General features: G+C 43.7%; 1 protein-coding gene across 1 annotated transcript in view; it reads right to left on the bottom strand.

Moving 5' to 3' along the window:
- The window catches only part of DNAH14 (dynein axonemal heavy chain 14), a gene marked incomplete at its 5' end in the record, with an annotated part of 314,106 nt that overhangs the window by 176,490 nt on the left and 125,450 nt on the right, over window positions 1-12,166 (bottom strand). Inside the window, 4 exons of the mRNA XM_019548582.1 lie at window positions 65-321; window positions 740-957; window positions 10,681-10,756; window positions 11,632-11,847. Coding sequence (XP_019404127.1) covers window positions 65-321; window positions 740-957; window positions 10,681-10,756; window positions 11,632-11,847 — 767 coding nt within the window. The remainder of the gene's footprint in view (window positions 1-64; window positions 322-739; window positions 958-10,680; window positions 10,757-11,631; window positions 11,848-12,166) is intronic.

Here is a 12,166-nt window from a genome sequence, read left to right as displayed (position 1 = left end):
GCACAAATAATAAGATCTACCTGGAAGGAAAGAGTATTTTAAGTGAATTTGAAAATATATTTACTTACTGTGACCAAAGCCTCCATTTTTACTCATTATATCAATAAAAGCACCAAGGATTCTGCAGAGATTCATTACAAGTCCCATCTGCTGAACGGGAAATGGCTGCATTTTCTTGTGTCTATCTAAAAAGTTTAGGCCTTTTTCCATGCTTATTTCAAATAAACTTTCAAGGACCTTTACACCACTTTGTGGAATGATTCTGGAGATCTTCAATAGCCAAGTCTTAACATACGGTTTCCATCCCAGATTAGTTGGATCCTATTAATTAAATAAAATGAGCTATATATATTTTTCATCATAAACTCTCAGAAGTGTGTGTGTTCTCTACAAAGTATATAGTTTGATCCTGCTTTAAATAAAGTAGATTTTTTTGTGCTTCTGTCTTCAAAGGGATCAGGACTGAACACAAACACTTATTTGGACACATGAATATAAAGGTCACTGTATTCCTATCAGTATCATAGGATAATTAGTTCAACCATCAGCATATGTGATAGGTGGATTCAAATATTTGCAATCCATGTCTTTGGGTATAGAGGTAACTCTTGTACAAGGGTATCTGGCAACCCAATGCTGCATGGGTTTTGCTGCTTGCCTGTATTATTATAAATAAATTATAAATTATAATTCAAAGCTAAACAATAATCTATGGTTGTTTTTCTTTAAAAAGCCTTACCACAAAAACCATTGCACATCTACTGACAGTAGCAGGGCTAGCCTGAGAGAGACTATCCACTTCAAATATCATTCTGATCCTTGGTGGCAAGTTAATTCTTTCACTGTTAGCAAGACAGAGCATTCTAGTGTCATCTAGAACAGTATTTAAGTTTTCTATCCAAATTGTGTCTACTGGGCCATCCAAGATTATCCACTGCCAGTCATTATTAGTTTCACCTGCAAATAAGCATTAGACATTTGGTTCACAATTTGACTGTCATAAATGCAACAAAATTATATATATTAGTATATATAAAATAAAAGCCTTAGTCTGTCTGTCTGCCCGTAACACTTTATTTGTACTCTGACTGGTTGTCTTGGCAGCCAATCACAATACTGACTGAAACAACCCATCAGAGTGCTCTGAGAATGTTCCGGACAGGAGGCGGCAGTGGTGGCATGCCGTCACGATGGCAGGGACAGAGGGGACAGAGTTGGGGGGCAACACCAACACTGTTGGCCTTACCCCCTCCCCCTCCCAGCCCTGCTCCTTGGAGGCAGTGGCGATAGAGCAGATAGAGCCGGGGAGCGAGGCCAGCACTGTGTTGTCCCCCCTGGCCCTGCTCCCTGGAGGTGGTGGTGGCACAGGGTGCTGGCCAAGGGGGATGGAGGGGATGCCAGGGCAAGCTTCCCACCCCCTCCTTCTCCTGGGAGGTGGTGGCTACGCAGAGTGCTGGGTGGCAGCGCTCTGTCCCTGCCTACCCACCCTGCCATTCCTGACAGGTAACTGGCTAGTAAAAATTAAACCTTGAAATGTGTATTGGTTCACCAGACAGAGTTCTTCGGGTGAATGTGATATCTTTTTTTTATAACAGCTAAATAGTTGGAAAAATTGTTCTTTACAAGCTTTTGAGTATAAAATACCCTTCTTCGGGCATAGAGAGAGTTGACTGGTATTTTGTGTGCTCTCCTAGATAGAACAGAAGCCAATATGCAAAATGCAGGTCTGTAAAAATGTAAATGCATGGCAGTGAGGATCAGAGGCCATGGGAGACAATAGGTATGAGACACGTAGGTGAGGTAGGGGAAAAGGGGGGATGTTGAACTGGTGATAGAATACAGCTGGTAAAATGCAGACAGACAGGTTACCTATCAGTTATTAGGCAGGTTATAATGTGCAGGTTATCCAATGTCTATATTTAGTCCATGGTTTTTTGTATCCAGTAGATTTATGAAGTGAATTTAGTAGGCTTGTCTTTGAAAGGTGTTTCAAAGGTGAGCCCCCCAAATTCCCTTTGAGGACTAGAACTGAGAGACTAGAGAGTGTGGTTGTCTTGTGAGAGGTGTGTACCCACAGGAAATTGGGTATTTTGTCTTTGATAGATTTCCAGTGTGTGTTTTTTCTGGTATGCAGTTGTTATTTCGTTTCTCCTACATATTTTCCATCAGGACATTAGGCACTGGATATTACATTTCTGGAACTGCAGGATCACCAAGCATTCTCATTATCTGCATTTACAACTGTTCCCATCTTTTCACTACCAATTCCTTTTACACTTTGTTTTTGTCTCCTTTGTCAAGTACATAGAGACTGCCAAAATTAGTGGAGGAAGGAACTGTGATTTTTATGTTTCTAGAGAACCAAGCGCTTTTCTGGGTGCCATAATTTATTAGTAATAACTACAAACTTCTTAGCCATTCATCTCTTTAATAAACAAGAAAAGTAGTGGGAAGCTGTACTTTAACAATGCTGTTTATAGTTGCCTGTCATGTTTGAGGGATGGCGACGCTCATCATGATGGAAAGGTGCCAAATTTAAGTGCCTCAGTGAAAAGTTTCAATTTACGTGACAACAGCCTCTTAAAAAGCAAACAAACCTTTAACAAGTGCCTAATATCACTATTAAGAGCCATCATTCTTACTCTGGGTTTTTTGCCTGACAAGAGTCAGAATTTGTCAGCTGGTACAAAGGTAATACATAGAGCAGCACAAGCCTCATAAAGGGGTAGGAAGTAATCATTTTGGCAAGTTTACCATATAGATGCATCTTCAAAGGTTTTAAAGCAGCACTACTTTAGATTCAAGGAAGAAAGGAACTGGATGTCATGAAAGCAGAGAGACAAAAAGCAGATTGCATGATTAACAGCTGATGCAAAAGGATGAGAAGACATTATGTGCACTGAAGGAAGATGATTAGTAGTCTGTGTCCACCACAAAGAGGAGGACAGGAGGAATTCCACCATGGTAGAGGTTTCCACTTGATACCAGGTCCTAAGCATGGAAACTGTGAAAGATACATCTATGTATACTGAGAGTCAACTATCATGGACGTGTATATGTGGACATGTGTAAGAGGGCGTGGATTTCCAGGAAGGTGGAAGCTGGAAGCTTGTAACTTCTGGCAGCAAGAAGCTGTCATCCCCATATGCAGTAGTTTGCCTGGAGAACAGATATAGAGCACTAGTAACAGAGGAGGAGGAGTACATTCTATTGGTGGAAGAGGCGAGGCTAGGAATCCCCAAGGTGGGGAGGATCGAGACCACTGCCACAAAGAGGAAGAGATGGGTGGTGGTGGTTGGAGACTCCCTTTTGTGTGGGATGGAGAAATCCATCTGCAAGCCTGACCTGTTGTCCCAGGAGGTCTGCTGCTTGCCTGGAGCCCAGATCTGTGATGTCATGGAAGGATGACCGGGACTTGTCCAACCTCCTGATTACTACCCTATGCTGCTTATCCATGTGGGCACCAGTGATACTGCTAGGGGTGACCCTGAGCAAACCAAGAGTGACTACACAGCTCTTGATACAAGGGTGAACAGGACGGGGTCACAGGTGGTGTTCTTCTCAATCCTTCCAGTCAAGAGAAAGGGCCCTGGCACGAGTGGATGCATCCTGCAGATCAATCCATGGCTGCACAAGTTGTGTTGCCACCAGGAATTCAGCTTCTTTGACCATAGGATGTTGTTCCAAGAAGAAGGCTTGTTAGGAAGAGATGGGATCCACCTGACAAACAGAGGGAAGAGCAGACAGGTTTGCTAACCTAGTGAAGAGGGCTTTAAACTAGGTTCACTAGGGGATGGAGAACAAAGCCTTGAGGTAGGTGGGGAAGTTGGGGACCTAGAGGAAACAGAAGCAGGAGGGGGCAGCTGGGGAGGCCTCATTCTTCCTGAGAAAATAGGGCAATCAGCTAATCACTTCAGATGTCTGTACACAAATGCATGGAGCCTGAGGAACAAGCAGGAAGCCTTGGAAGTCCTTGCACAGTCAAGGAACTGTGATGTGATTGGAGTAGCAGAGACTTTGTGGGATAGCTCACATGACTGCAGCACTGTCATGGATGGATACAAACTGTTCAGGAATGACAGGCAGGGGAGAAGAGGAGAAGGAGTTTCACTTTATGTACAAGAGCCATATGATTGCTCAGAGCTCCAGTATGAAAATGGAGATAACATGTTGAAAGTCCCTGGATTAAAGTTAGAGGGGAGAACAACAAGAGTGATGTTATGGTGGATGTCTGTTATAGGCCATCAGACCAGGAGGATGAGGTACATGAGGATGAAGCTTTCTTCAGACAATTAGCAGAAGTTTCCAGATAAGAGGCCCTGGTTCTCATGGGGGACATCAATCACCCTGACATCTGCTGCGAGGGCAATGCAAGCAGGAAGCAGTGCACAGGAAACCAGGAAATTTTTGGAGAGTGCTGGAGACAAATTCCTAGTGCAAGTGTTGGAGAGACCAACTAGGAGCCATGCTTTTCTTGACCTACTGCTCACAAAACAGGAAAGAATTGGTGGGGGATGCAGAAGTGGATGGCAAGTTGGGCAGCAGTGACCATGAGATGACTGAGTTCAGGATCCTGACCAAAGGAAGAAAGGGGAGCAACAGAGTATGGACCCTGGATTTCAGAAAAGCAGACTCTGACTCCCTCAGGGAATGGATGGACAGGATCCCCTGGAAAGCCAATCTAAGGGGGAAAGGAATCCAGGACAGTTGGCTGTGTTTTGAACAAACCATCCCAATGTACAGAAAGAATAGTAAATGTGGCAAGTGACCAGCTTGGCTTAGCAGAGAACTCTTTAGTGAGCTTAAACCAAAAAGGAAGCTTACAAGAAGCAGAAGAACTCGGGAGTATAAGAGTTCTCCTTTTCAGCATCCACTCTTCACCACTGTGTGACATAGGATGCTGGGCAAGATGGACCTATGGCTTGACCCAGTAAATGATAGTTCTTATGTCCTTATGAAATAAAACTTGACAGCTACTGATACATGTTTATGTAAAAGAAAAGATATCCATATACAAGCCTTCAACTGTGGAGGATGTAAGGAAGACAATTATCCTTATTTGAAAAATTAGTTATTTAATACCACTTTAATGCAAAAATCTGGAAACTGAGGACTCTTTTGTTCTTCCTTTTATTTTATACTTTTTGCCAAAAAAAAAAAAAAAGGGGGAAATTTCTCCTTTTATCAGCTTCTGATATCATTTACCACTAAAGGCAAAATTTCTTCAGATGAGGCTTACAAATGTTTTCCAACAGTATTCCTAAAGACATCTGTGATGCCTAGCATGCCAACTGGTACAGGATTTTAACATCTTGCCTGCAGCAGCTCTGAAGCCACAAAGCTCCAGTATTTTAGATGGAAGAGGATGAAGAGGGTGCAACTAATGCATATATTCCATGCACACGCGATCTGTCTGTAGAGTGCTACGATTGTCTGTTTATGCCACAATCATCCAAGAGAATTCTGTGGCTAGAATCATAGCACTCAGTATTAGCTAGTTTAGGAGCTACATGAGAAGATAGCATTAACGAAAGAGCCACAGCAATATTTACACCCCAAGATTTGCTGTAGGAAAGGCATACAATTATTTTTAAATCCATGCACAAGGTAATATTTTCTGTAAAGAGACATAGTTGGAGAGACACTTGTGGTTTAGAAGCCACAGTCTAGGCGTACCTACACAAGATGCGTTAATGAGCATTAGCTTAATTTAATGCACATTATGGGCATGCATCTACACATGTGCACCCTTAATGCACATTAAAAATGGTGAAATTAGGCTAACTGCACCTAAATTTAGTACCTGGAAATGCATGCATCAAATTTAGGCATGATTAGTCAAAGTGCATTAGCGCATATATCGACATGAGCCGGCACTAACATTAGTGTTGGGTCTGCCCAGCCACTAGGCTACAAGCGGGCAATTATTTTGGGTGGAGGGCCACTTATCGAGTTTTGGCAAGTTGTCAAGGGCTCCATGGGTAGCCCTGACCCTTGACAGGTGCCCCACCTCCTGGTCACCAGCTCGGGACCAGAAGTTCTACCCTCTAACCCCTGACCTTTGCCACCAGAAGTCCCTCCCCCTGCCCCCAGAAGTACTCCTTTCAGCAAGGGGTTTTGCCATCTCAGAACCAGAAAAATACCAAATTATATTCTAAAAAGTGATCATCTACAACACTCATTAATTTGATTTTTAACAATATTTTGTCCCGATTTACATGTGTTTGTGTAGTAAATACAGAGGTGACTGCACAGTACCTTAAAATGAAGTCTTATTCTTGTATATCATGTGGGGTGGGTTTAGGTTTGTGGGAGTTGTGGGTGTGTGGGTATGTGGGGTGTGGGTGGCTATGGGGGAAGGGTTGCTGGGGTTTGTGTATAGCAGTGTGAGGGGAGGAGTAGGTGCATGTGTATGGAGGGGTGTGTGTGTGGGACTTACCCTATGAACACACACAGACACACTCTGCCCCTGTGCCTGCGCGTGTGCACGTGCACATGCGCACGCACGTGCACACACACACACACACACACACACACACACACCAGCCCCTTACCAGCCTGGTCCCATGCTCTGTGGTTGGGGGAATGAAGCCAGGAGCCACAGCCACATGGAGCAAGGCGGTGGCAAGAAAGCAGAGAACTGGCTGGAGGTGGGTGGGGCTGGGCTGCTCAAGCCTGCTGAGTGCTCCCTCTGGGTCCTACTGCCCCTGTCTCTAGCCAGCTTTGACGGGGAGGCAGGGCAAATAAATATTAATTAGTAAATATTTTAGGGGCTCCGCGGACCAGATATAATGGCCTGATGGGCTGGATCTGGTCCGTGGGCCGTATTTTGCCCGTCCCTGCACTAGGGGCACATGGCAGGGCTGCAGGGAGTTGGGACTAACTTGCCAAGTCCCGGCATGTGTAGACACCTGCCAAAAATTGTGCAATGAGCATTATTTTAATGCGCATTAAATTTAGTTGTGCTTAAATGCACATGTAGGAGTGCCCTCTGAGTATTACAGAGATACAGAAAAATAATGGGAAACAATTTCTCAGGAATTGGGGAAGCAACAACTTGGCTTCAAAGATGTTTCTAAAGCTCTAGTGACAACTTTTTCATGACAGCATCAGTTTGATTGTTTTATAGATTGTGTCATAGAGACTTTTACAGATAGTATAATAGTGTTTAGAAAGTCCAGGCACAGGCTTATCTAATCTGTCATTTGGATTAAATTTTGGTACCTGACAATGCTCAGATGGAATGTCATAGTCCTTTCTGCAGAATGCCAATAAGGCTTGTAAATATTTTTCTATGGTGGCTGGTCAGTCATTCTGGAGCAATTGTGATTTAGCAAGATCACCAATTGTTTGTACAATTCATAGGCGACGTGCAAGGAGGGTACAGGGGGGCACATACCCCCCCAAGACTGCCACCACCGATGCCACTGCCAGTTTCTGCAGGTGGTTGCCACCAGCGGCTGTGGGAGGTCCCCATTCACTGCTGTCTACTGTGCAGACAGCAGTTGTCGGCGGTCCCCATTTGCCACCCACCACTTGCCACCCACCCCCTGCTGCCAACTGCTGCAGCTGCTTGTGGGCAGTCCCCATTTGGCCCGCCCTCATCACTGTCACTGCGACCACCTGCAGGCAGTCCCTGGTCATTGTCGCCATGCTCCTGCCGCTGATGCAGCCACCTGTGGGTGTTCATCATGCCCCCCCAGGTTCTAGGGGCACGTGTTGTTCATGTCTGTATTACAGTAGCATTTATAACTCAGGCCATTACTGTGCCAATCAAGAAGTAGTTATCCTTGCCATAAAGAGCTTTTTGTTTCGCTTGGTGCCCAAAATGTAATTTTTTCAAAAAAAATTTAATTCCTGCACCTGGTGGATTTCAGGCTGGATGCCAAAAACTTTCAGATGCTAATGAAGAATCCATGCTGTGCTTCTTTTCTGATGTCTAGGCCATTACTGTAGGTACTTCCAGGATGAATGAAGGAGTTCCTGTTTTCTGTTGTGGAGATTCCCTTACTATCTACAAACTCAAATGGATGCTAGGGCACTAAGGCAAAGAGAACTGCAATTTTTCCTATTACTCTTTTCTGTAACTTCTAACATTAATTGTCTTGAGAGACAGAAGTTTCTTTGCTGTCCTGGAAATTATTTTCATTGCCAGAAAAATTATTTGATTACTCGTCCTTGTTTCTCATGCTGCAAGCATAAGCCAACCTCTAATGTAAGGCAGGAAAAGAATTATCTTGAGAATACCAGGATTGTTTGCCACATGGTATTTCATGCCTTCTTCTGAAGTAGACGGTACTATATTGTTGTTACTGTTGTAAATGGTACACTTGATCTGAACTAATCCAATCCCATAAGACCACTCTTTTTCTTGGTGGGGAAGGGTGGAGGGGAAGGGTTGCATGAATAAGAGATACCATTGATATAGCTAGCACTGGATACAACCTGGTTGAAGTCCCAGACCACACATGTGCCATAGATGTGCAGATGGCATTACAGGGAGCGTAGCTAAACCTTCGTGTCAAAAATTGGAGTACTGATTCATATCTACACTCACTGCAACATCAGGAATCCTTTGATTAGCACTTTCTCAGGTAGAATGTTAGAATGATTGACTTTTTAAATGCTTTTGCAGGATCACCCCCAAATCCAGGCGACTGAAGATGAAGACAGCTATATGCTGTAACTGTTTCATGCACCTGCTCGTATTGCACTTTCACTGTGAGATAAATAATGACGGATTTTCCCTCATTTAAACAGGTTTAAATTATGGTCCAGTTCCAAGCTGTGAGAAGTCCCATGGTCCACATACAGCCTAGAGGGCCAAGTGACTGACACCCCTGCTCTGCCCTTTTCATTGGCAAACACAAACACTTGTGATGAAAACATTTGGCTTTCCTGGGGAGAACCCTATATTTTCTACTTGCCTGCTTGTCAGTAGGAGGGCAGGATGTCAGGTTGTGCCAAACCATACATCAGCTCTTGGAATTTTCCAGGATCTTCAAAAAGATGGAGCTAGGGCACTCTCAGAGGGAAATGAAGATTCACAAGATTCCATAAACCTTCCCCTTCCCCTTTGTAATGGGGACTAAACAGGTCTAAAGAAGAAGGGCCAAGTGCTGAGAAATACTCAGAGGAGATCCATCTCTAGAATGGGACATGCACTAAGCCAGTGCTGACCATGCCATTGCCAAAACTGGTTCCAGACTATAGGTACTGCCAAGGCAAACAGGCTCTAGCCAAAGGCTCCTAGTATGGGAAAAACTCAGTATTAAGAACATGTATATGGTCAATTATTTGTAGAAAAAAACTCTTTTAAAAATTCTGTCTATTGTAGTACCCACCAAAATTTTAGATTTATCAGTGCAGAGTGTCAGCACCACTAGACAGCTTAATGAAAGAGTCTAAGGTAATACTAACTACGAGTAAGTCCATCAAAATTGGGCCAGTAAGTGATCCCTGTGTTTTAAATTGGAATATTTAGGAAAACTGGCCAGGTGAATGATGGTTACAGGTTAATAGTACCATAGAATCATAAAAAATGTAGGGTTGGAAGGGACCTCAGGAGGTCATCTAGTCCAATCTGCTGCTCAAAGCAGAGCCATAGCCAACTAGATCATCCCACCCAAGGCTTTGTCTAGCCAGGCCTTAAAAACCACTACGAAGGGAGGTTCCACAACCTCTCTGTTCAGATAGTTGAAGACTGCTGTTAAATCCCACCTTAGTCTTCTCTTCTTCAGATTAAATAAGCCCAGTTCCCTCAGCCTCTCCTCAGAAGTCATGCTCTCCACTAGACTCTCTCCAACTTGTCCACATCCTTTCTGTAGTGAGGGACCCAAAACTGGACACAGTACTCCAGATGTGGACTCACCAGTGCTGAAGAGGGGAATATTCACTTCCCTGGATCTGTTGGCAACTCCTACTACTAATGCAGCCCAATATGCCATTACCCTTCTTTGCAACAAGGGCACGCTGTTGGCTCATATTCATCTTATTGTCTACTATAACCCTCAGGTCCTTCTCTGCAGAGCTGCTTCTTAGCCAATCGATCCCCAAGCTGTAATGTAATTGTTCCATCCTAAGTGGAGGACTTTGCACTTGTCCTTATTGAATCTCATGAAATTTCTTTTGGCCTCATCCTTCAATTTGTTGAGGTCTCTCTGAATCCAAGCGCTACCATCCGGTGCATCTACTACTCCTCCCAGCTTGGTGTCATCTGTAAACTTGCTGATGGTGCATTCCATACCATCTTTCAAGTCACTGATGAAAATATTGAACAAAACCAGCCCCAGGACCAACCCCTGGGGCACTCCACTTGATACCAGCTGCCAAAAGATTACTACCCTCTGAGCCCAATGATCCAGCCAGTTTTCTATCCACTTTACAGTCCCTTCATCCAACCCATACTCCTGTATCTTACTTATGAGTTCATCACAGGTTCCTCCTCCTCCTCAGTTCTAGCTCATCATTGAAGATACAGACAGAGAAGAAACAGAAATGAGTTAGACTTGAGTGAAAGGAGTTCCTTTTGTTAAATAATGTTTACCAGGGTGATTCTACCTGAAAGCTTGTGAAGAACTTTTGTTCCAACTACTCAGTTGGGTCTAATAAAAGATATCATATCTAATCAAAGAACCTTGCCTACCATTTGTTCAATATTTATATATTCAGAGTACTTACAGTCATTATAAGGACATTTTGTTGCTTGTTTGCTTCTTACTGCCACTGAAGAATTGGTTTGTTCCAAGGTGTTCAACTAAAATAAGCAGAGAGTAATATTTACTATACAAATTATACTCATACCACATATACAATTAAGAGCCCATTCTAGCAAAGCAGTACAGTGCCAGGGAGGCACAAAGGTGGCTCACAGCCTCTTTGACCCTACTCTCCCTGTAATGGATGAAATCTCAGTCATGAAATGTAAGCATTAAACTTAACAGTTTGGAGGATGTAAGAAGAACTATTTGTAAGACCCACATCTAAAAGGAATCCATTTGTTTTTGGAGATGCCTGACATTGAAGAACAGTCTGAAATTAAACATGTGACTAGAAACTATAGCCCCAAGGATGAAATCTTGATCAAAGATAAAGCATTAATTGAGTTCATTAACAGCAACATTTGATCAGAACAGTATAAACTGACATTCTGCTAGCTCTTCTTAAAGGAAGTGAGTATAGAAAAGGATAACTGTGAGGAAAGGAGTGAGTGGGGGAGTGAGCTCCAAGGATAGTTTTTGGCATAACTCAGAGGTTGTCAACCATGGGTATGCATACCCCCTGGGAGACTTGAGAAGGCCCTAGGGGTTATGTGCAGCTGGGTGGGGATGAAGCGCCACCATGCACCATCCTGTGCTGCCACACAGGCACCACCCACCTGGCCAGACACGGGGGAAGCTCACATGATGGCTGCCACCGCTCCACATTCAGCCATGTGCTCCCCCATCCCCCCCCGGCCAACTCTACATCCATACACCAGGGGTACACTGCTCCATATCCAGCCGCCAGGGTACACTGATCTAAAAAGGTTAAAAACCCCTGGCATAACTCGAAGTCCTGTAGCTGGCTCAGATTACCAGTCATGTTAGACTCTAATGTAATTCTTCCTATTAAAATAAATTTTGAACTCACAGTATAACAGTCCTGAATCTCTGAGGTGGCATCAGTATTTGCCTCCTTTTTTTTTGTTTTTTTGATGGAATGTTTTGCAAATGTTCGAACTGCTGATGCCAAGAGCCCATCAGACCACTCCATGGTGCTAGGATCAGTCTGTCCAAAGAGCTCTCCAAGACTGACACACTTAGGGTTTATAACAAAGGTTTCTACTTTTCCCTTCTTTGTTGAGTTCTGAAGTGAAGAAAAAAAATGAACTGCAGAATTTATGTCCTAGTATTATTTTAAGTCTAATTCAATCACAAGGCCTTTAATCCTGAGATTGAAAAGGCACTAGGCACAGGCTTTGAAAGCTTGGCTTCCTAAGTTGTTTTGTGACATAAATAAAACAAATTTTGCTGGCAAAGACTGGTACTAACTTGACACTTATCTGCTTTGCAAAACCACCACAGAATTCTGGGGGAGAGGGGGAAGCAGGGTTGGACCTGAACCAGGGTGGGGTTCAACCCAAATTGGGGGTGAAGGAAGGTTCGGAGCGGGGTTGGACCTGAAC

This window comes from Crocodylus porosus, unplaced genomic scaffold (genome assembly GCF_001723895.1).
Source record: "Crocodylus porosus isolate Cpor-Errol unplaced genomic scaffold, CroPor_comp1, whole genome shotgun sequence".
Lineage (NCBI taxonomy): Eukaryota > Metazoa > Chordata > Crocodylia > Crocodylidae > Crocodylus > Crocodylus porosus.
Note: the sequence above shows the minus strand (reverse complement) of the source record. Positions and strands in the feature narration are given on the sequence as shown.